The following is a 20,863-nucleotide window of genomic DNA, read 5'->3' on the forward strand; positions in this document are numbered from 1 at the left end:
GATACTTTTACTTTATTTTTATCTTCATCTGTATTTGTGCAGAATGTTTATATTTATTTTTTTCTGTGATTTGGCAATGTAAACATTTGTTTTATCATGCCAATAAAGCTTCTTTGAATCTTAAATCTATTTATTTATGTCCCACTGTCATTTATTGGATAAATGTTATCGTCATGCTTGCGTCAAACCTAGAAAGCTCCAGAGCGATCTAGAATTTTTCAACTCTCGCGATAAAACACTGGACTTTAGCGTGAACTTCTCACCCGAGTGGGATTCATGACATGTAGCAGTCAGCCGGTATGCATGCATTACCTCAGTCAATAGACAGCCAAGAACTATGAATTTGCGTTAAACCCAGATTTTATGAATAAAAAGGTCTGACCGTGTCTCTTAGCGACTGTTATATTTCAGGACATAAACACACTCCATACTAGTATTCCGCATCGCAGGCTGGTTATAATTGTAATTTATAGTGAAGATGTCAGTGGTGGGATTTGATGTCGGCTTTCAGAGCTGTTATGTTGCTGTTGCTCGGGCCGGTGGAATAGAAACCGCAGCGAACGAATACAGCGACCGATGTACACCGTAAGTCGAACATTTCTTTCTGTTTAAACGGAGTTTTGGTGATTCATTTATGTTCTGTATTTTCACACTGTATACATTTCTGGTTTGTTGTAAAACTGGCCTGTCACAATTGTGCCAAACGTGTCTTGAGCGTAAATCCAGCAAGTTTTTCCTTTATTTTAAGTCTTTCGTTATGTTATTAACTATTTGCTCTAAATACTGCAACGGAAGAATAGGTGAGGTATACATTGTCCACTGTAAATTGCACTTACTGTAAATTAGATGGAAATAATTACACCTCTAGTATTTTAGTTATCTATTCGTGTAGAATTGATCGTTATAATAAAGTGTAAAGTATATACGAAGCACTTTATATCTTATATGTTGAATGAGATCGTGCTGTGGTTGGTTAGTTAGCCAAATGCTACAGCGCGTGGCTCGTGCTGCTGCCGTGACGTCATACCGGTGGCGCGCAGGAACATTCTAGCATACTGACGCGCGCCGAGAACTTGACTTATAATGTTTAGCAAAACGAAAGTTCATTAGTGGTTTGGTTATTGTATTACAGATATCTATTGTGTTTTTTTATTGATTTTAATGTTTCGTATAATCCCCTTTGTTTGACAAATCTAGTTTGCTTATTTGGCCATGTAACGGGATGGTGATGATGTCCTGACATACTGTTTATCTAATTTCTAATAATAAATAAATGGCCAGGTGCTTTTGGGAAATCTGCACAACATTAAATGAGTTTTTATGTTTCCTTTTTGTATTTTTAAGAAACGATTCAGCTGATCATAACATGCCCAGTTTCCAGTCAATTAAATGTGTTTGTGAAACTGCATGTATAGTAAATATACAATGATTAGGGTGAGATGGGATTTTATAGCATATGAACTACCCAGGTAAACAATTATTCAAAGAATATTTATTTTACAGCAAACGCAAATACTAAGCCCCCCCGTGGTCGATCATTTTATCCCTTAAAACTAATGGTGGACCATCAAAATGTCATATTTAAACGTTCCCATGAAAATAATTTTCCTGCCTTAAAATAGCTTGAATGTAACTCTACACCTAGCTTCATTAAGTATATTCTTTTAAATTTTATTTATATAGCGGTTTTCACAATTTTCATTGTTGCAAAGCAGCTTTACATACATCATAATTAAAAAAGGGGAAAAAAGATAGTATGTGGTATTAAGATACATGGTATTATTGCAAGTTTTCTTTATGCAATGTACACTGATGAAACTTAACTGAAATAAATGCTATGTTGTATTATTATTCACGCAGATATATGAATATGCAAATTTGCTCCGCCTCCGCTCAATCGCACTATGCCGTCCCACACGCTGCTAAAACTGAAAGTGAAACTGAGAGGTGACACAGGCAGTGCACTGATATTTAGAATCTAAACGCCAACTTTGCATATTTATGCCTCAAACAGCTGATCCACAGGAGTCAAATGAGTTGATGTGATTGGTTACAGTTTTATGACGTCATTTACCGGAGCAGTTTCAAACCACATTTTTTAAACTGTCTTTGGTAAACTGCAGTTTTATGGAGAAAATACTCAGCAATGGTTTAAAATAATAAATTTGCACATGGTTTGCCTTAAACCATATTGAAACACCACATAAACTTATAAACAACATTAAAAACTTGATTTTAACCACAGGGGGTCTTTAAGGAATGCTTAGGTTATTGTCTTATTTTAACACTTGATAGTAGCCATTAATTAATTCATTTGACTGTATATATGACATACGATTACGACTATAAAGAGCAAGACTGTTGATAGCTGACTGACATTTAAGCATTTACATTTAATTCCAATATTTTTACAATAAACATGATAAAAGAAGATATAAAAGGCTTATGTTGTCTAAAAAAGTGGGCATGTATAATATAAATAATGTATAATCTAATATCAGTCAAAAGCTATTCTAAATCGAAGTACATTACAAAAAAGTGCTGAATGAAGGGTTTTATATTCGGGTATGAAGAAGGAATGTAATAATAATGGATAACAGTATGTAACTGAAGAGCTACGAGTGTCTAATGATATGTACTTTTCAGGTCATTTGTATCTTTTGGGCCTCGTAATCGTTCGATAGGAGCAGCCGCTAAGAGCCAGGTGAACTGTTTATGTATTATTTTTTAAAGCATGCAGTACACGTTTTGCATCAGGTAGTGATGGATGGGAGTTGATACAAAAAAAACCCTGATCTGCTTTTACAACAAGGTGGTCACAAACTGCAAGAACACTGTGCAGGGATTCAAGCGTTTCCATGGCAGGGCGTTCAGTGACCCGTACGTCCAATCAGCAAAGTCCAGTCTGGTCTATGATCTCGCAAAGATGCCCTCGGGGACCACTGGCATCAAAGTAAACCTCATAACAAATGAAATAACTGATAATGTTTGTGTTAGCGTTTACATTTTCAGATGTTGCTATATGACAACGCTGTGTTCTGTCTTTTTACACAGGTCATGTATATGGAGGAGGAGAGGGTGTTCAGCATAGAGCAGGTCACTGCTATGCTGCTGACCAAACTTAAGGAAACCGCCGAGGCTGCTCTCAAAAAACCTGTGGCAGACTGTGTCATTTCTGTAGGCATTTTTGAGTTACTTGCTCAGTCACTCCCATTGCGTTGTTAAAGTTTAACATCATTAACTTTATTTCCATAATGCTGCATGTTCCTTTTTCTAATGTTTGGCAGTTGCGCTTGTCATTTGTAATGGATATGAAAGTCAGACAGGTTCAGGTAGATTTGGTTTTCTTGTCTAATTTTGCAGGTTCCCAGTTTCTACACTGATGCTGAGAGAAGATCAGTCATAGATGCTGCACAGATCGCAGGTCTTAACTGCCTGAGACTCATGAATGACACTACATCAGGTGAGCTACATCTACATATTCATGCCTGAATCCACAAACTTTAATTTTATTTCTAGGATACTTTAAGAATGATCAAATTAAGGAATCATAATACAGTTAACTCTTTAGTGTTGTGGTTTAATGTTCATTTTAGTTGCACTGGCTTATGGGATTTACAAGCAGGACCTGCCTGCTCCTGAAGAGAAGCCCAGAATCGTAGTGTTTGTGGATGTTGGCCATGCTACTTACCAAGTCTCCGTGTGTGCCTTTAACAAGGGGAAATTGAAAGTAAGGATATTTTTTATATACCCTTATGTACCAACAATTTAGCGCGTTCATCCCTAATAGCTTTGTTTGACTGGTTTGTGCAGGTTCTGGGTACTGCATTTGATCCCGAGCTGGGTGGTAAAGACTTCGATGACGTGTTGGTCAATTACTTTGTTGAGGAGTTTGCCCACAAGTACAAGCTGGATGTGCGCTCAAAGCCTCGCGCTTTGGTGCGACTCTGCCAAGAGTGCGAGAAGCTGAAGAAGCTTATGAGCGCCAACTCCTCTGACTTGCCGCTCAACATCGAATGCTTCATGAATGACATCGATGTTACCAGCACACTCAACAGGTTGGTAACCACAGGCAACGGCACTAACAAGTGTGCCAGCCGCTAAATCGGGCACTGGGAATCAACTGTGTTAAGTAGAAGCCGAGGTTGTGTGTGTTCATCCTTTGCACATGCATTATGATGTAAGCAGGTTCATTCATAAAAATACCAACGGCTAAAAATATCTCCATGACTCTTGTTTCCAGAACCAAGTTTGAGGAGCTCTGCGCAGGACTGCTGGCCAAGGTGGAGGGTCCTCTGCACAGCGTCATGGAACAGATCAGTGAGTATTAACGCATCGCACCATTTTCACCCTTGCCATGTTGCGCTTTTGGACATTTTCTGCTTTGTTGGATAAGAAAGGAAAGCATCTTTCATCACATTAGCCAGCATTACATGTACATTTTTTTGTGTTTTTGTGCTAAACATTATTATCCAAAACAAATTATGATTTTTTAATTAAAAGAAAATCTTCTTTAACTCTAGGATGCTTTGGATGACTTTTTATGGTATCTTTTTATGGTATTACTTTTTTAATGTAGTTTAGTATAGATTTATAATATATGATTTGTTTCTCATGTTGGGTTTCCGTCAAGCTTGTTTATGCACCAAGTGGATCAAAACTTGTTTTTTTCCTATTTTAAGAGCTAAAGAAGGACGACATCTATGCAGTGGAGATTATAGGTGGTGCCTCCAGGATTCCAGCCATTAAAGAGAAAATCAGCAAATTCTTTGGGAAGGAGCTGAACACAACGCTCAATGCAGATGAGGCCGTGGCCAGAGGATGTGCACTGCAGGTCAGTGCTTCAGTCATTTCGTCGGCTGTGCTGTCACTCATTCCTTCATTATTGCCCGAGTGTGTATGCACCACTTGACACTCTAAAATAAGCGAGGCTGATTTGAAGCTGTTGTAAAAATATGAAAGCCTTGAGATGGACAAGCTATCTATTCCTGCAGAGGAATGTTTATTCATTCATTTCAGTAACATAAAACACAAATGGATTAGTACGGTGTTTGAAACAGCCCATTGGGAACACACATATNACACACGCTCAGTGAGAGCACACATTTAGGATAAAGGAGAGAGAAGCACAGGTCAAATATAACAAATAATAAATTCCTATATGCAATATTAATTAAGTAAAACTTTAAGATTCTAAATTCTATTCCTGCAGAGGAATGTTTATTCATTCATTTCAGTAACATAAAACACAAATGGATTAGTACGGTGTTTGAAACAGCCCATTGGGAACACACATATGTTGAAGGTGGTCAGCTCACAATGTTTGGGAAAAGAGCTAAGATATTTCATATTGTCTTGGAGCCTTGATCATTCTTCAGTTTGACTTTATTGTTTGCTTTATCATCTCTCAGATGATGAATATTGAACCGAATCCTGTTTAATCAACGTGTTTCCCAATAGAAATATACTCACTGTTTGTTATTCCTCAGTGTGCTATTCTGTCACCCTCCTTTAAAGTGCGTGAGTTCTCCATCACGGATGTGGTTCCCTACCCCGTCTCTCTAAGATGGACTTCAGCGGCTGACGAAGGCATTGGGTTTGTTAGGTGTTTATGACCCTGTACTGTCATATCTCTGTCAGTTTCAGCATTCTTTTAATGGTCACGTTCTCTCTTCCACTGCAGCGATTGTGAAGTATTCCCAAAGAACCATGCAGCACCTTTCTCTAAAGTATTGACTTTCTACCGGAAGGAGCCCTTCACTTTGGAAGCCTACTACAGCAATCCAAAACACTTGCCGTATCCTGACCCAACAATAGGTATTATACCCCTTGTTGTGCTCAACTAGATTTTATTGGAGTGCTGCTAGATTTACAGCATGACAAAAAAAAAAACACGTTTTCTGTAGCTCACTCGGTAGTGTTAGCAGCACAAAGGTCATGGGATCATGTCAGTCACTGTAATTCTTCACCCACAGGCCAGTTTAACATCCAAAAGGTTGTGCCTCAGCAATCAGGTGAGAGCAGCAAGGTGAAGGTCAAGGTTCGTGTCGATGTGCACGGGGTCTTCAGTGTGTCCAGCGCTTCTCTTGTGGAGGTCATCAAATCGGGTGAAGGAGAAGAACCTATGGAGACAGACACCCCAGCAAAGGAGGACGAGGTAAAGAGATGCGTGAATAGTTACTAAGGCTTCAGCACGCCCTTCATTACAGTCTGGCTTACTGTATGTTTGACATGTCCACACTAGCACATGGGTGTGTGTTTGACACACATGATGTCACGGAGGTACTTGAGGCAGTATGTGTTGCCATTGTGATTTAATGGTTTTTAAAACTTCTTATACATTTTGTATCTTGATACTGGTTGTAAGATGAGTTTAGTTTTGTTCACCTTGCGTATAAACTGCCTTTACTCCGGTAGGGACGTAAACCATTAGATTTAGACCATTGCTGCCGGCTATTAAAATATAATATAGATGCGTCAAAAATAAATAAGTCTTAACAAAGGATCAGGTTGACAGAAAAGTTGGATTACTCTCAGTGAACAAGCAGTTCGGTGAAATATGGACTAATGTTAATATGTCATGGACTAACAAAAACAGAGGCGTTTGTCTGAACTGCTTGAACTTGTGTGTTGATGTTTGTATGTATTTGTCACTATGGTTAGTATACCGCAGTTTGCTTTGGCTAAGAATTTCTGTAGCTCTTTGATCCAAGTTATTAATAAACGTGGACATTCGTCATATTTGCTCCTCAAAGAACAAGATGCAAGTGGATCAAGATGTACAGAAGAATCAAAGTGATGATCAGAAAGAAAATGCTGACAAGAGATCAGAAACTGAGGAGATGGAGGTGTGTGAATTTACCCACTTACACACCGATTTCAGTTACATAATGACAAATATTCCAAGTATTTATATTAGATGCCATTAACTACTAGTGCAAAACTAGTAGTAACATTTTTGTAGCTTTAAAAAATCTGTGTGTTATTAAACTCTTAATGCGTTTTTCTTATACAGTATATGAGCAGTATGTATTTAAATGCACCTAACATATAGCGTGACCAGTGTTTCAATCTGCCTGTTATGCAACACCATTCAAAACGCATGGTTCAGAATTTTGCCTCCACAAAAGCATCAAGTTATTTGTCGTTTAAAGTCAAATGGAAAATTCACAGTGACCTCAATTTTAGACCTCAGCAGAAGATAACAAACAGGATAAGAAGAACGATCAGCCTCCGCAAGCCAAGAAAGCCAAAGTCAAGACAAAGTCGGTGGAGCTTCCCATTGAGAACAGACTGCACTGGCAGCTGACCGGTGACGTGTTCAATATGTTTGTGGAGAATGAGGTACTATTAATACATATAAACAGTGATCGATTGATCAGTCTCAGAAATATACAATTATTCATGCCCTAGACTGTTAAAATGATTGGCATTTGCTAAAGCAAACATCACCAACAATATTACTCATTTCAAAGCTACCAACTCTATGAATTAAAAGACACAGTGTAACTTGCCTGGCACTCTTTGTGTTTTGGGCATGAACGATCATAAAACTTGTTAAAAAGTGGCTTTTTTGACTCAATCATGGTTTTCACCTAGCCTGTTCCAAATAGGCAGAGAAATCTTGCTGTTCTTAAACTATAGTTAAAATCATGGTAAACAACTGCAGTTAAGTAATTAAAATAAATGTTCAATAACCGCGATTCATGATGTTTTTTTCAAATCAGGTAGATTTGTTCTGGTATTGACGGGTAGATTAAACTGCATTTAGGTTACTTACTTTAAATGTTTGTATTCTACAGGGTAAGATGATAATGCAGGACAAGCTGGAGAAGGAAAGGAATGATGCCAAGAACTATGTGGAGGAATATGTTTATGAAATGAGAGACAAGCTGCACGGAGCGCTGGAGAAATTTGTTAGCGAGGCTGTAAGTGTGTGTTATTTAGCAAGGACGTGCAGCGTCGGAGAGAGTGATGTGTTTTATTGAACGAAATGTTTTTTGATTCAGGACCGAGATTCTTTCTCCTTAAAACTGGAGGATACTGAAAACTGGTTGTATGAAGAAGGAGAGGACCAACAGAAGCAAGTGTACATTGACAAACTGGCAGAACTGAAAGTAAATGTGGACACATCACTTAATCGTTTAAGTTTTGAGAAAAGTCTAAATTACAAAATGCTTAACAAATCTTATGTCGTTACAGAAACTAGGAGATCCGATTCGAAGCAGATACATTGAAGCTGATGAGCGACCGAGGGCTTTTGATGAGCTTGGAAGACAAGTCCAGCAATACATAAAGATTTTAGAGGCTTACAAGGCCAAGGTAACCTTTTTAACTCTGTACGGAAGAAAATAATAACGTTTTTTTTATTATTATTATTGTTCTCAAACAATTTGCATGAATTCTTTTTTCTTTATCTCCAACTCAGGATGAGCTGTATGATCATTTAGATGAGTTGGATGTCATGAAAGTGGAGAAGCAGGTGAATGAAGCCATGACCTGGATGAACAACAAAATGAACCTGCAGAGCAAACAGTCTCTTAGCCAGGACCCTGTGGTTCAAACTCAAGAGATCCGGGCCAAAACGAAGGTACAGCAAAAATCCAAACCATTGTAATGTTGTCTAATAAAAAAACGCATAACCCATCAGAATTCCTGTGTAGGGTTCAAGTCTTAGCGATTCTGTTTACAGTTTATGTCAGTGGCATTGTTCTTTCTATACTTTGATGCTTGACTATCCACGGGATCGCTTGGTAATTTTGTGCCTTTCATATGCTAACCTCGTCCCGTTCTTGCATTAACAGGAGCTGTACTCCTCTTGCAATCATATCATAACCAAACCCAAGCCCAAAGTGGAGCCTCCCAAGGAGGAGAAGACAGCTGAACAGAATGGCCCTGTTAACGGACAAGAGGGCTCAGAGGCCCAGACGGCCAGTCCAGAGAAGGGCCAGGCCGCCCCAGAAAACACAGAGGCCAAACTTCCTGAAATGGACATTGACTAAGTCTCTTTGGCCTTCTCCTCTTTCAACCCCAGGCTCCAGCCTCTCTTGCACATCTGTAATAACACAAACAAACTCAAAAGCATCCAAACAAAAAAAGCATCTCAACACGATTGATTTTTGTGATGCTGGCTTGCCCACTCCAGCAATTCTCTTGCTGTTGGTGGCATGTTTTCTGCTGTTTTGTGTAAACATGTAAAGACTTTTTTTCTACATTTTCCCCCTCTTTTCTTCAGCTTGGAAACGTGTTACAGGTACAGGTTGAGAACCTGGTCTCTGTTGCTTTTCAGACATCTGCAGTTTCCTGGAAGGAACTTGAGGATCTGCACAGTTCAATGGACTCGAGCTACATACTAGACACTGTTAAATGTTCCGTTATGCTGTTTGGAGATCTTATTGGCTTTGACAATTTGTTGTTTCTCGATTAACCTCACATGTTGTTGTGTTAAATCTGAAAATTCAAAATATTTTTTTTGTGAAGGAGCACTGAAAGAGAGGTTTACTAACAGCTGATGCCAGTTCCAGACACAATGGCATGAACTGCAGTATAAGTTATAAAGTAGAGTTGAGTTACTGTTATTCAGTATTTCATTGTAAAACTTGCATCATTTTGTGACTATAGGCTGTGTGTGGTCGGTATAGGCCTGGGGTTTCTGTTCTTTTCTTTTCTAATCTGCATACCCAACGTGAATGGTGGAGACTTAATTTGGTGTCCACTCCAGTCAGAAATTAAGGTAATTATAATAAACCATTCAGTTTGATATAAAGATGCAAAGGAGTTATTGCAATGTTGTTTATAATTTTATTGAAGATGTTCAGCAGATTGTGTGCTGCAGGAGTCCCTCGTAAGTGTCAGACACACAGGATGTATATACATATATACTGCTTTACTGTCAGTGTAATAATTATGGTGTCAGTTTACTGAGCTGTTAGAAATAAAGGACATCGGAGGTATTTTGACCATCAATTTTGAAGAGATGTTTTTGATAAAACAAAATGTTCAACACATTCCCTAAATACAAGAGCTCAAAAAAAGGTTTTAGTTTGAATTTATGAATGTTCAAGTATGTATTTGTGATGTTCCTTCTAGATTTTACATTATCCAATGTTTTCAAAGATTTAAGAGTACATACTGTATATAAAATGTTTATTGATTGATACTGGATTTTTAATGGCTGATGCAGATATCTCAGGCTGACACAAATGAACCATTATTTTATGCAATATTTACTCATAGCAAAAAATTATTGGTTTGATCCATTGACAAGGATGTGTCAGTTGGAACTCACACAAGCCCAGCACCTTAATGCTAAAAATCTTAAAAAGGCCAAATTTTAGAAGATTAATCATCCTGGAAGATTGATATTGACTCCGGAAAGACAAAACGCCATTCAGGTGGGTTTAGTCAAGGGTCCTTTGGTTTTCAGACCAAAGCTGAACTTTGTTGTTATTACCGAACAAACACAAATGAACTGCTCTCCTCTGAAAATAAATTATAGAGACTGTTATTGAAAAATCCATATCTGTAGATATAAAACTGAATAATGACAACACCATTCTAGCAATAACCTGCTGGGCACATTGTTTGCTACTTTTCTCTTTCCAAAGGTAAATACTGAATCTGTGTCTGTTATAGGAAAACATTCAAGACGACATATTCATAATGAAAAAATTATAAACACTCTCAGACACAAACACACACACACACACACACAGCAAAGAAGAAAATGTACACTCGTTATAACTTTTATTGACCAGGAGTGTTTCCAGAGCAGGAAATATTATTTTTACTTCATTTTGAATCACAGTTTTTAACCACCAGCATCAGAGGTAAAAGGTGAACAAAATGTACAATTGTTTCATCATATATTTAAACTTCTAAGTAGATATAATAAATACAAAGTCTTGCTCTGTATTTAACTGCTTTTATTATTTCTCCACATTGTTTTTTTCTTCTTTTATGCGCACCATTTTGTTTTTTGCACAGTTTTTTGTAATGCACTGTGGTGTCTCAATTTTGTTGATACTCCTCAAATGGTAAACAATCTCATGACCAAAAATATCCTTTAAGATGATTTAAAAAAATTCTTCATCTATACCATCTATACATAGAGCTATACAGGCATCTAATGGTTAAAACATAGCATTGCACGTTTTTTTCTTCTTTTTACTCCCACCAGAACGCACGAAAATCATTTGAATTTAAAGAATCTGGATTTAAGAGACATTTTTTGTGACCGAAAATGTGTAATATATTTATGAATAAAAAAATAAAATAAGATTTCCCGAATAAACAAGGTTCAGCTGACGGTAGGTTAACGCTGCTGTCTGGAACACCCCGCTAAAAAGTTCAAAAGAACGACTATATTGATATTCATACGTGAAATTGGTTTGGAAATCGTGATTGGTTAAGAATGACTTCCTTTCGTGAGTACCAGACTAGAGCTCCTCCCCCTGCCCGGCCTGTGTGCGGCTGCTACTGTCTGCAGTAGTTTTCTCTGCCACAGAACAAGGTTAGTGTTTAATAAGCTAATTTTCCACGGGTCGCCCTTTAGATAATCAAAACTGTTCAGAGAAACCAAAAACAGTCAGTCAGGGACTTATTAAATGTGATATGTCTTTTTTTTACTTTGTTAAGTATCTAGACCACATTGAGCTTGACAGGAGGTAGCACGCTAGCTAACGTCAGTTCAGTAACGTTACATTATGATGGTCAACGTGTTTTTTTAGTATTAGGCATAAGTAACATTTTAGACCATGGAGATAATTTCGCACTAAAGGTACCCTGATTTAGGTCTATATCATCTATTTAAGGTTTGTATTATTTATTTAAGTAGGCACAACTAACTAAAACCAGGTAAAATTGAATGTCAATAAATGCGTTAATAATAATAACGTTACTTATCAGACGTGTGTATTTTGTTTCTGCATTGGTTGGATCACGACACGTTCAGCCGCGGTGACGCTTATATTGTCAGACAACAATGTGCTTGTTTTGCGAGTTTTTGGAAAAAGAGTAAACTTTTCAGCAGCTTTTGGATTTTTCCTTTTCATTTTCTTCAAAGGGATTTAAAATGTTTTTCAATAAAGAGCACTAAGCCATTAACTAACTATCAAAAAGACAAAGTAAATTATAAACTTTGATTAAATGAATGTAGTATTTAAAACTAGCAGTGGGCAATTTATATATAAATTATATTATGATGCCATTACGATGCTCTATAGTCTATATCTCATCTGAGGCTCAGACTATTATAGTAACTAGTTTATAACTATATACTATAACTAATTTATTTGGTAAAACTGAAGTACATATTGATCACAGGAATGTACAGATGTCAGACAACCAGGAAGCACAAGAAGATGAACTGCTGGCTCTAGCAAGCATATATGATGAAGATGAATTTCGTAGGGCAGAATCAGGACGGGAGGGTGAGATCCATCTGTGTCTTGAGCTTCCTCCTGACTTCAAACTGATAGTGAAGGGTGAGATTACATCAGCGGATATTTAAACCTAGATCTAATGTTGTTTTTATGCACTTATGTTTTGTGCACATTTTTACAGGGGAGAAAACCACAGAGCATGGTATATCATTTCTACCCCCCTGGGTTCTGAGTTTTGATCTACCTGTGGACTACCCTTCATCATCAGCTCCAGTCTTTACTTTAAGCTCCAAATGGCTCACAAGAGTCAAGGTGGGTTCTTCTTAGCATTCTGAGCTATTTAAAATAATTCAGTTTTGTAGTTCTCATATCTGTGATAATGGCAATAAGATAATTTCTTCTCAATTAATTATTTTTCTTGTGTCTGAAAAGATCACAGCACTTTGCAAGAGACTGGACCAGCTTTGGGAGGAGAACCTGGGAAATGTGGTTCTTTTCACCTGGATCCAGTTCCTAAAAGAAGAGACTCTGGAATACCTTGGCATCCATTCTCCACTTGAGATCCAAAGCATTGCTGGTCAGTCTCAGGGAGAATCTGGCCAGACGCAAGCAGCAGAAAAAAGTAAACCGCAAGAATTAGACCCAAGAGCTGTTCAAGAAGTCGATCCTCGCACAGACATGCTAAACCAGCTGCTGGATTTTGATGAAGCTCAAAAGCAGAAAGTGTTCGATGGAAAGGTCTTCTGTTGTGGGATCTGCTTCTCTGAGAAGCTTGGTTCCAGCTGTTTGCTCTTTAAAGAGTGTCAGCATGTCTACTGCAAGGCCTGCATGAAGGAATACTTTGAGATCCAGATCAGAGATGGTAAAGTGCAGTGCCTTGACTGTCCTGAGCCGGAGTGTACGTCCGTAGCCACACCGACACAGGTACTTCTCATGACAACATTTTTTTTGGTGTGAGTCATGAATGACTCTTAAAGGTGTCCTGAACTGGGCTTGTTTATTGTTTTTACTGTTTTATGAGGTCTACTTATCACGTTCGCGTGGTTTTTACATTCGAAAACATCAAAATCAATAAGTAATAGGGTATTTTTTACCCGGGTTTTGAGGCCGTCTCATCAAACGCTCTGTTTTAATGGGCGTGCCGCATTGAAGACTTGGAAGTAAATGCCCACTGCTATGATGGGAATAGCAGTTTGCGTAGTAAACTTAGTTGGAGCCTTCTGTGAATTTGGTTAGACACGTAACGTAACGTTACACATTATCAGGAAACATCAAGCGATCTCTAACAAAGCAATAGTGATGCATAGTACAAATATGTTTTACTCGTATAAGATTGCTGCGCCATTCCTGTCGGATCCAATATTGACTGCACAGCACTGCTTTTTAATTTTAGTCTCTCCGCAAATTCAGCGCCTTGTTCACAAAGGAATCCATGGTGAAATGACGCAAACAAATGCTCAATGTTTCACCCACGTGAGCAGGAACGTACTTCAATTCAATTCAATTCAATTTTATTCTATTCATATAGCGCTTTTCACAATGTGCATTGTTCCAATTCCAAAGCAGCTTTACAGGAGAAAATAAGAAAAACTGAAATACATCGTGTTTATAGAACAAGCAAGATTATTCTAGTAAATAATATCTAATGAATGCAGTCTCCTGGTGGTTTATTTTGCATATTTTGCATTAATTGAATGCTTGGCTGAAAAGATGCGTCTTTAATCTAGATTTAAATTGGGGGAGTGTGTCTGACCCTTGAATAGTATCGGGAAGGCTATTCCAGAGTTTAGGTGCTACGTATGAGAAAGCTCTACCCCCTTTGGTGGATTTATGTAGTTATTCTAGGTGAGATCTTAGAGAGCGTGATGGGTTGTAGTGTGGTAGAAGCTCTGTTATGTAGGTAGAGGCTAGACCGTTTAAGGCTTTATAAGTGATTAAAAGAACTTTAAAGTCAATACGATACTTAAAAATAAACTTCAACCACGCATTCCTAATATCAGAATCCGAAGGAAGCGACTGTGTTCTTCCACAACCAGGCGCTGCACAATGTTGCATGTTTGTTGCTTGGTCGCTCTAAATAAAAATAACAGTGAAAGAAGTCCTCACTTTTGCACATATGACACGCGGCTAGCCGCTCTCGAGAGCCCTTCGCTGTGACAGGGTTGCCAGGGGTGCCAGATCTTCACAGAAAAAATAAGACAAAAACAAACCTTGAAATGCAAATTGTTTATATATTTTATAAGACCAAAAATTCTTAAAATCTGCAACAGATCATTTATTAAGACCTACGTGCCGAGACTTTTTGATCTAAGACCAAACAACAAGCATAAAAGCGCTTATTAATAACAAACATGGCAACACAGCAAAAGAGCGCTGTGTGATGGAACCTTCCGAGTATAAACACAACACAGCACATATCAGCAGTTTAGTTTAAAATGACGGACAAAGCAAATCTTTCGCCGAAAAATATGTCGCTATGGTTACCAGTTTGTCGATCATCACAAATGCGGGAGTGTGTACTATGTGTGGCTAAAGTCATTCGCGAACCAGTGAGCCGGTCTAGAGAAGTAGTCATTGATATTTTTCTGTGGAGGCGGTGTTCAACCTATCTATGACCTAGATAGGTGCATTCCAGGACCTGGCGTTCGCTGAGCCTGGTGTCAATAACAGTTGTAATTTCAGTAACAAGGGCGTTTTCAGTTCTGACACTTACAGGATGTTTGCTTGAATACGGTTCCCTCTTATACAACAAAAGCTCGGGTTAAAATTGAGGTCTTAATTCATGACCCCTTTAACACTTCAGCTCCAGATCTAGTCCTGACAGCATTATATTGCTTTGATAGGTGAAGCTTCTGGTGGGAGAAGAGGAGTTTGCCCGCTACGACCGTCTCCTCCTGCAGTCAAGTCTGGACCAGATGGCAGATGTTGTTTACTGTCCCCGCACGAGTTGTTGCACGCCTGTGATGCTGGAGCCTGAGAGCACTATGGGAATTTGCCCATCTTGTCAATATGCTTTCTGTACCCTCTGCAAGCGAAGCTATCATGGCCTCTCTCACTGCTTGGCCACTGCTGGTAAGGTAATGGTGGTATGGCATACTAGAATCTGAATTACTTCTGTTACTGTGTTTGATGTTGACATTCCTATATTAGCATCCAATTCCTTATGTAATTAATGCTATATAACATAATAGTGTGTTCCTTTGATTACCTTTTCTCTTTATATTTCGATATATATACTTTTCTGTAACAGATGAGCTTCGTGGTTTGCGGGACGAATACCTTTCTGCAAGTGACGAGGGGAAGAAGTTTCTTGAGAAGCGTTTTGGAAAACGTGTCATTCAGAGAGCAGTGGAGGAGTCCTTTAGCACAGATTGGTTGAAGGATAACTGTAAGCAATGCCCATGCTGTGGCACTCATGTACAGGTCAGCATCTTTTGCATTGAACACTCAAAATTCTAAGTCACAACAGACTCTATGCATGATCGCCTCCGCGTTTTGTCTCAGTCAGCTCAGTTACATCCGGCGCACGTAGCGTCCATAGGGAACAATTACGTTTTTCACTTCAAAATGCACCTAGGATTAAGGTCAACGACTTGAGTCAAGTTATCCAAACACCACATACATTGACAACCGAAAAGGGGAAAGGCTTCAAGCTATACGTTTCAAAGCTACATCCACAAATATGAAAAGAAATAAGTACACTTACTCGAGGCTTGATCACAGAGGCACTCAACAATGCTCAGCTGTAGTGTTGTCGGTTTTCTGAAAGTTGAACATAAAAAAAAACATGTCGTTATCGCTTTGTGACAAATGACCTCAGCGCTATGAGAGCTGAAGTGGCTTAGCTGGCTGATATTTTAGTGGATGTACGTCATGCATATAAACACAATCTGGCCAAACCAATAAAACCCAAATGGTTGTATTAATAGAAATGAGTTATCATTCACGGTGCATGATAACAGGCTGAAAATGGAACTTAAATGATATATCCAAAAGCTAATTGCGGTCAAATAGTTCAATTCAAGAGCCGAGATTAGAATGGTGTGATGCACACGTGTATCAACAGCGTTCACACATTCACATCTATTAAAAGATAAAAGATCTTTTCTGAAATATATATATTTAGAATATTATATATATAATATTTGATTGTCCAAATATTGATGCTTATGAGTGTGTTGAATAAAACTAAAACAGCCACATTAAAGTCTCACGGATGTTTTAGTCTTATGCATAGAACTGTACAAATATCTACAATAATTGTTTTCTCTCTAATGCCATTATTCTCATCTATTTTTTTAGCAATAATTTCCCACTAATTTGTATGTGACTTTCTTCAACTGAACACAATTTTTCACAAAGTTATTCTTTAAATAATATCCTCTTCTTAACTTTGTAATGCCATTACATGGGGTCGATCCATCATGAAAGTAATCCATATGACTCCAAGGGGAAACGTCTGAAAATAAAGTAATGTACACCTAGGATTTTATGAGGCAGAGTAAATTATGGAACAATTTTCATTTTTTAGTGAACCATTCCTTAAAGTGTTTGTGCCTGATATAACAAATGGGATACTTCCTCAAACATCTATATAATCAGTTGTTTACATTAAACCCGGTAACACTTAACAATAAGGAGCTATTAGTTAACATGAGTAAATGCATTAGCGAATATTACCTAACAATGAACAATTTCGTTTTTCAGCAACGAAAAACGTTTCGTTTCGTTTTTATTAATCCTTGTCAATGGTAGTTCATGTCAATACAGTTATTCATGTTAGTTCGTGGTACATTTACTAATGATAAGATTGACAACGTTTGATTTTAATAATGTTTTAGTAAATGCTGAAATTAACTTGAATTATTATTAATAAATGCTGTAGAAGTGTTGTTCATTGTTAGTTCATGTTAGCTAATGCATTAACTAACTGTTAACAAATGGCACCTTATTGCACCTTAAACCCTTATGCATCCTTTTTTCTAGTAAATACAAACAGCTGGTCAGGTCAGGAAAGTCATTCAAATTCATTGGTAAAAGTTATGGAAATTATACACTGCAGATTGAATTGCTGTTGTTGGGTTCTTTGAGTAGATTTTTAGATATAAATCCTTCATAAACTATTATGTTTAAAAGTATATGAAGTTAAAAACAGAATGGTAACAGCTATGCAGGCATTTCTGTGGTTCTTTGCACTGCAGTCTGACTGTATTTTATGCCCTTTTTCAATCTCTGTAGAAGATACACGGCTGTAACAAGATGACGTGTTCTTCCTGTCAAGGGCGTTTCTGCTGGATTTGCCTGGTATCTCTTAGTAAAGTGAACCCCTACAGCCACTTCAACAACCCCAACACACCCTGCTTTAACCAGTTAGTGCCTGCAAACACAGTCCACCATACACAGCCATTATATCGTGTTAGCGTTTCACTGTCTGGCCTGTGTTACAAATATCATTAAAAATGAGACCTTAGGAATGCTAAGGGTTTGATGTTACCCTGTATGTATAGCTTAAGCAAATATATGACCGGAGTGGCTAATACTAATATAAAATATGCCATTGACACATTTATTAAGGTTGGTATATAACAGTTTCACTCTATCATATGTCAATGTAACATAGAAATGAGTGCAGATCCTAGCACGTAAATCACATCATACAAATGATCATAGCTCGATAAATACAGCTAAAAACAAATGTCATTTAAGTATTTAAATTGGTCATATGGCGCGAACACGTGTTTTTCTGTGTCTTTGGTGTGTTATAAGTTGCCCATGCATATATTAGACGCGTACAATTGCAAAAATTAAAGTGTCGGAACAAAAGATGCATTCTATCTAAAAGCGAACGCTCACCCAGACCTGCCTGAAACGCCTCGTGTAACCACACCCCCACAAATCCACGTCAGTTCGTGGTATGAGTTGACTAAGACCGCCCAAATGTATACGCAAGTAAGGTGGGCGTACCTGTCAGTACAATTGCTTTGGAACCTGTTGTTCAGGTATTCGACCAACCACTACACACTGGTTAACTGGCCAATCATAGCACACCTCGCTTTTCAGAGCGATGAGCTTTGTTAAAAATCTGCGCGTTTCATAGAGGCGGGGCAAAGAGGAGATACAAACAAGTATTTTTTTTAACCTTAAATCGTGTATAGACATTGCATTACATCTAAAACAAACGATATTATTCGTTTTAGCCATGTCATATGACCCCTTTAAAAGATTTTAATGTATTTATTGTGTGTGTGTGTGTGTGTGTGTGTTTGTGTCATGTTTCATCAGAGATAGATGAATATGACTTCATGCAGTACGAACCTATTATCAAATAATGTGTCTTTGGCCATTAGCTCCTCACTGCAGAATGCGATGTCCAGATCCAGTCTCCTCCCATTGCATTGTGATTGGTTGACACTGGATCCAGTCTCTTTCCACTGCGTTTTGATTGGTCGACAGATTTCACGTCATACTCGTGTTGTTGCTCTACCATTTCCAAATTGAGTCGTAACTAAAGTTATTCTTTTGACGGAAACTACTTTATTTATTAACATATTTTTAATAACGTATTTTTAGATTTAGGTTTCGGGTAAAGGTCAGTTTATGGTTCTGCGTAGGACCTACCGCAGAGCCGCGTACCCTGTGCGTACCCTACGCCGTAGCCTGACGCGCACCTCTCCAAAAATGTAACAACGTGTCAACTCAACGCGGACCCTACGCGGACCGCAAGAGCTGTGATTGGTCGGTTTGGCAGCATCGTACTTCCTTCTACGCATTTCCGGCATCTTCTTCTCTGGTGTCTTCTTCCGGCAAGTTCAGAGTCCACAAAAGAACAACATGGTGAGCATCGACATCGACCAAGTTACTGAGCGTCTGATTGAAGAGGTTCGGAAATACACGCATCTGTATGACTCCTCTTCGGCGGACTATAAAGACTGTCAGATGGCGGCGAATTCTTGGAGAGAGATTTCCTCTAACGTCGGTTTGGCTTCCATTGTCGTTTGCAAACACTAGCATACACACACACAAAACATCGGCGAAGAAGAGCAAACCCATGAAAACACAAAGAGCCAACTAGCGTTTCGGCGGTGTAATTGCAGTATGACGCATACTCTCAACGCAGAACCATAAATGTTCACGACGGCGTCGTCTACGTAGGTCCTACGCAGAACCATAAACTGACCTTAAGAGTTAGGGTATTTTTAAAAACATCTTTTTTTAGGTTTAGGGTAAGGGTTGGGGTTAACAAACATTTAACTGTGATCATTACTTACAGGCTACACTAAATGATGACATTGATAAGAGCAAACGTTGGCAACCACGAGTTGCAACTTACTCTCCAAATTGCGGCTAAGGACATAAAGGGGCAGTCGTGGCCTAATGGTTAGAGAGTCGGACTCGTGACCAGAAGGTTGCCGGTTCGATTCCCAGGTTAACGACTGAGGTGCCCTTGAGCAAGGCACCTTACCCCTACTTGTTCCCCGGGCGCTGCAGTGATAGCTGCCCACTGCTCTGGGTGTACGTGTGTTCACCACTTGCTGTGCGTGTGTTCACTACTCTATGGATGGGTTAAATGCAGAGGTCACATTTCGGGTATGGGTCACCATATCTGACCGATAGGTCACTTTCACTTTTCACTTTCACTAAAGTGGGAGTAGTTGGATCTGAATCCAACCTCGCCCCCTGGATCTTGTGTTCTGCGGTGAGGACCATCTCTCTTTGGCCAGCAGTTTCCTCCCTGGTCTTTTCATTTGTATTCATGTACTACTCAAATGAAGGCATTCTGAAGAGGGTGATGCTATGATTGTTACTGATTTTTATTTTCTTTACAGATTGTTTCAGGGATTGGAAATGGAAGAAGGAGAAGCCGGTGTTTGGAGTGATGAAGATGAATAAGAAAAAGCTTAAAAGACCTGTATATCCAGTGCACTTTGTTCCTCCATACAATGACCAGATTAGACATAAACCAAATGATTAAAATCTGATCAGAGTAAACTTTAGCTTATCTAATCAATTATGTGCTTATATTTGCAATATTTCAAACTGTGCACTTCATTTCACTTTCCTTTCACAGTTCAAGCAAAAAGTTCAAGTTCAAAGTAACAATAATTTTGTTTGAAAATTAAGACAACATTTATAAAAATGTTGAACTTTAAGTATAAACTTTTAACACTTTACAGGTTTCTTATCCAGGTTTTAATGTTCAAAGTTGTAATATATCTGAAGGTTAACTACAGTTAAAACTGTTGGAAAAAATAGAATGTACATTGGACGTTCGTTTTCACTGGGTTTTAATTTAGGCTTTTATCATGATGTATTTGTTATTCATCGGGTATCCTTGTTAATCATATTCGTGCCACTACAAATGGTGGATGTTTCAAACATGTTTGGTTGACTCCACAGTAAAGTAAATGTTAAATTCTTTTGGCTTTTGAAAATAATACTTTAGAGCCTGTACGTGTGACGTAAAGAATCTTTGTCAAACT

General features: G+C 38.3%; 2 protein-coding genes across 4 annotated transcripts; both read left to right on the top strand.

Moving 5' to 3' along the window:
* The first annotated feature begins 261 nt into the window (after window positions 1-261).
* hspa4a (heat shock protein 4a) lies at window positions 262-10,297 on the top strand. Of its 2 annotated transcripts, none has more exons than XM_057360236.1 (19): window positions 262-585; window positions 2,647-2,704; window positions 2,813-2,953; window positions 3,055-3,177; window positions 3,364-3,463; window positions 3,597-3,730; window positions 3,814-4,058; window positions 4,244-4,320; window positions 4,683-4,834; window positions 5,490-5,605; window positions 5,684-5,817; window positions 5,976-6,157; window positions 6,756-6,848; window positions 7,189-7,344; window positions 7,803-7,928; window positions 8,010-8,117; window positions 8,203-8,322; window positions 8,429-8,590; window positions 8,805-10,297. In XM_057360236.1, the coding sequence occupies exons 1-19, from the start codon at window positions 479-481 to the stop codon at window positions 9,000-9,002; spliced, it is 2,532 nt and encodes an 843-aa protein (XP_057216219.1). In that variant the 5' UTR covers window positions 262-478; the 3' UTR covers window positions 9,003-10,297. The 2 variants fall into 2 exon arrangements, with proteins under 2 accessions (XP_057216219.1, XP_057216220.1); XM_057360237.1 differs by having other exon boundaries at window positions 5,490-5,596; window positions 8,805-10,296.
* Window positions 10,298-11,399: 1,102 nt separating this feature from the next.
* Window positions 11,400-20,799, top strand: LOC130570372 (E3 ubiquitin-protein ligase RNF14-like). Of its 2 annotated transcripts, XM_057360651.1 has the most exons (8): window positions 11,400-11,512; window positions 12,325-12,485; window positions 12,565-12,695; window positions 12,816-13,307; window positions 15,227-15,455; window positions 15,634-15,806; window positions 17,622-17,752; window positions 20,210-20,799. In XM_057360651.1, exons 2-8 carry the CDS (start codon window positions 12,335-12,337, stop codon window positions 20,271-20,273), a joined length of 1,371 nt encoding a protein of 456 aa, XP_057216634.1. In that variant the 5' UTR covers window positions 11,400-11,512; window positions 12,325-12,334; the 3' UTR covers window positions 20,274-20,799. The 2 variants fall into 2 exon arrangements, with proteins under 2 accessions (XP_057216634.1, XP_057216635.1); XM_057360652.1 differs by lacking the exon at window positions 20,210-20,799 and having other exon boundaries at window positions 15,227-15,460; window positions 17,622-17,735.
* Window positions 20,800-20,863: the final 64 nt, after the last annotated feature.

The sequence above is a fragment of the Triplophysa rosa genome, linkage group LG19 (assembly GCF_024868665.1).
Source record: "Triplophysa rosa linkage group LG19, Trosa_1v2, whole genome shotgun sequence".
In the NCBI taxonomy this organism is placed as follows: domain Eukaryota; kingdom Metazoa; phylum Chordata; class Actinopteri; order Cypriniformes; family Nemacheilidae; genus Triplophysa; species Triplophysa rosa.

Excerpts from the sequence above, each read along its gene's own strand:
- hspa4a (XM_057360236.1), top strand. The coding sequence starts at position 479 with ATGTCAGTGGTGGGATTTGATGTCGGCTTTCAGAGCTGTTATGTTGCT. Across the intron at positions 7,929-8,009 it reads AGAAATTTGTTAGCGAGGCT|GACCGAGATTCTTTCTCCTT; the intron begins GTAAGTGTGTGT and ends TTTTTGATTCAG. Across the intron at positions 8,591-8,804 it reads AGATCCGGGCCAAAACGAAG|GAGCTGTACTCCTCTTGCAA; the intron begins GTACAGCAAAAA and ends TTGCATTAACAG.
- LOC130570372 (XM_057360651.1), top strand. The coding sequence starts at position 12,335 with ATGTCAGACAACCAGGAAGCACAAGAAGATGAACTGCTGGCTCTAGCA. Across the intron at positions 13,308-15,226 it reads CCGTAGCCACACCGACACAG|GTGAAGCTTCTGGTGGGAGA; the intron begins GTACTTCTCATG and ends TTGCTTTGATAG. Across the intron at positions 15,456-15,633 it reads TCACTGCTTGGCCACTGCTG|ATGAGCTTCGTGGTTTGCGG; the intron begins GTAAGGTAATGG and ends TTTCTGTAACAG.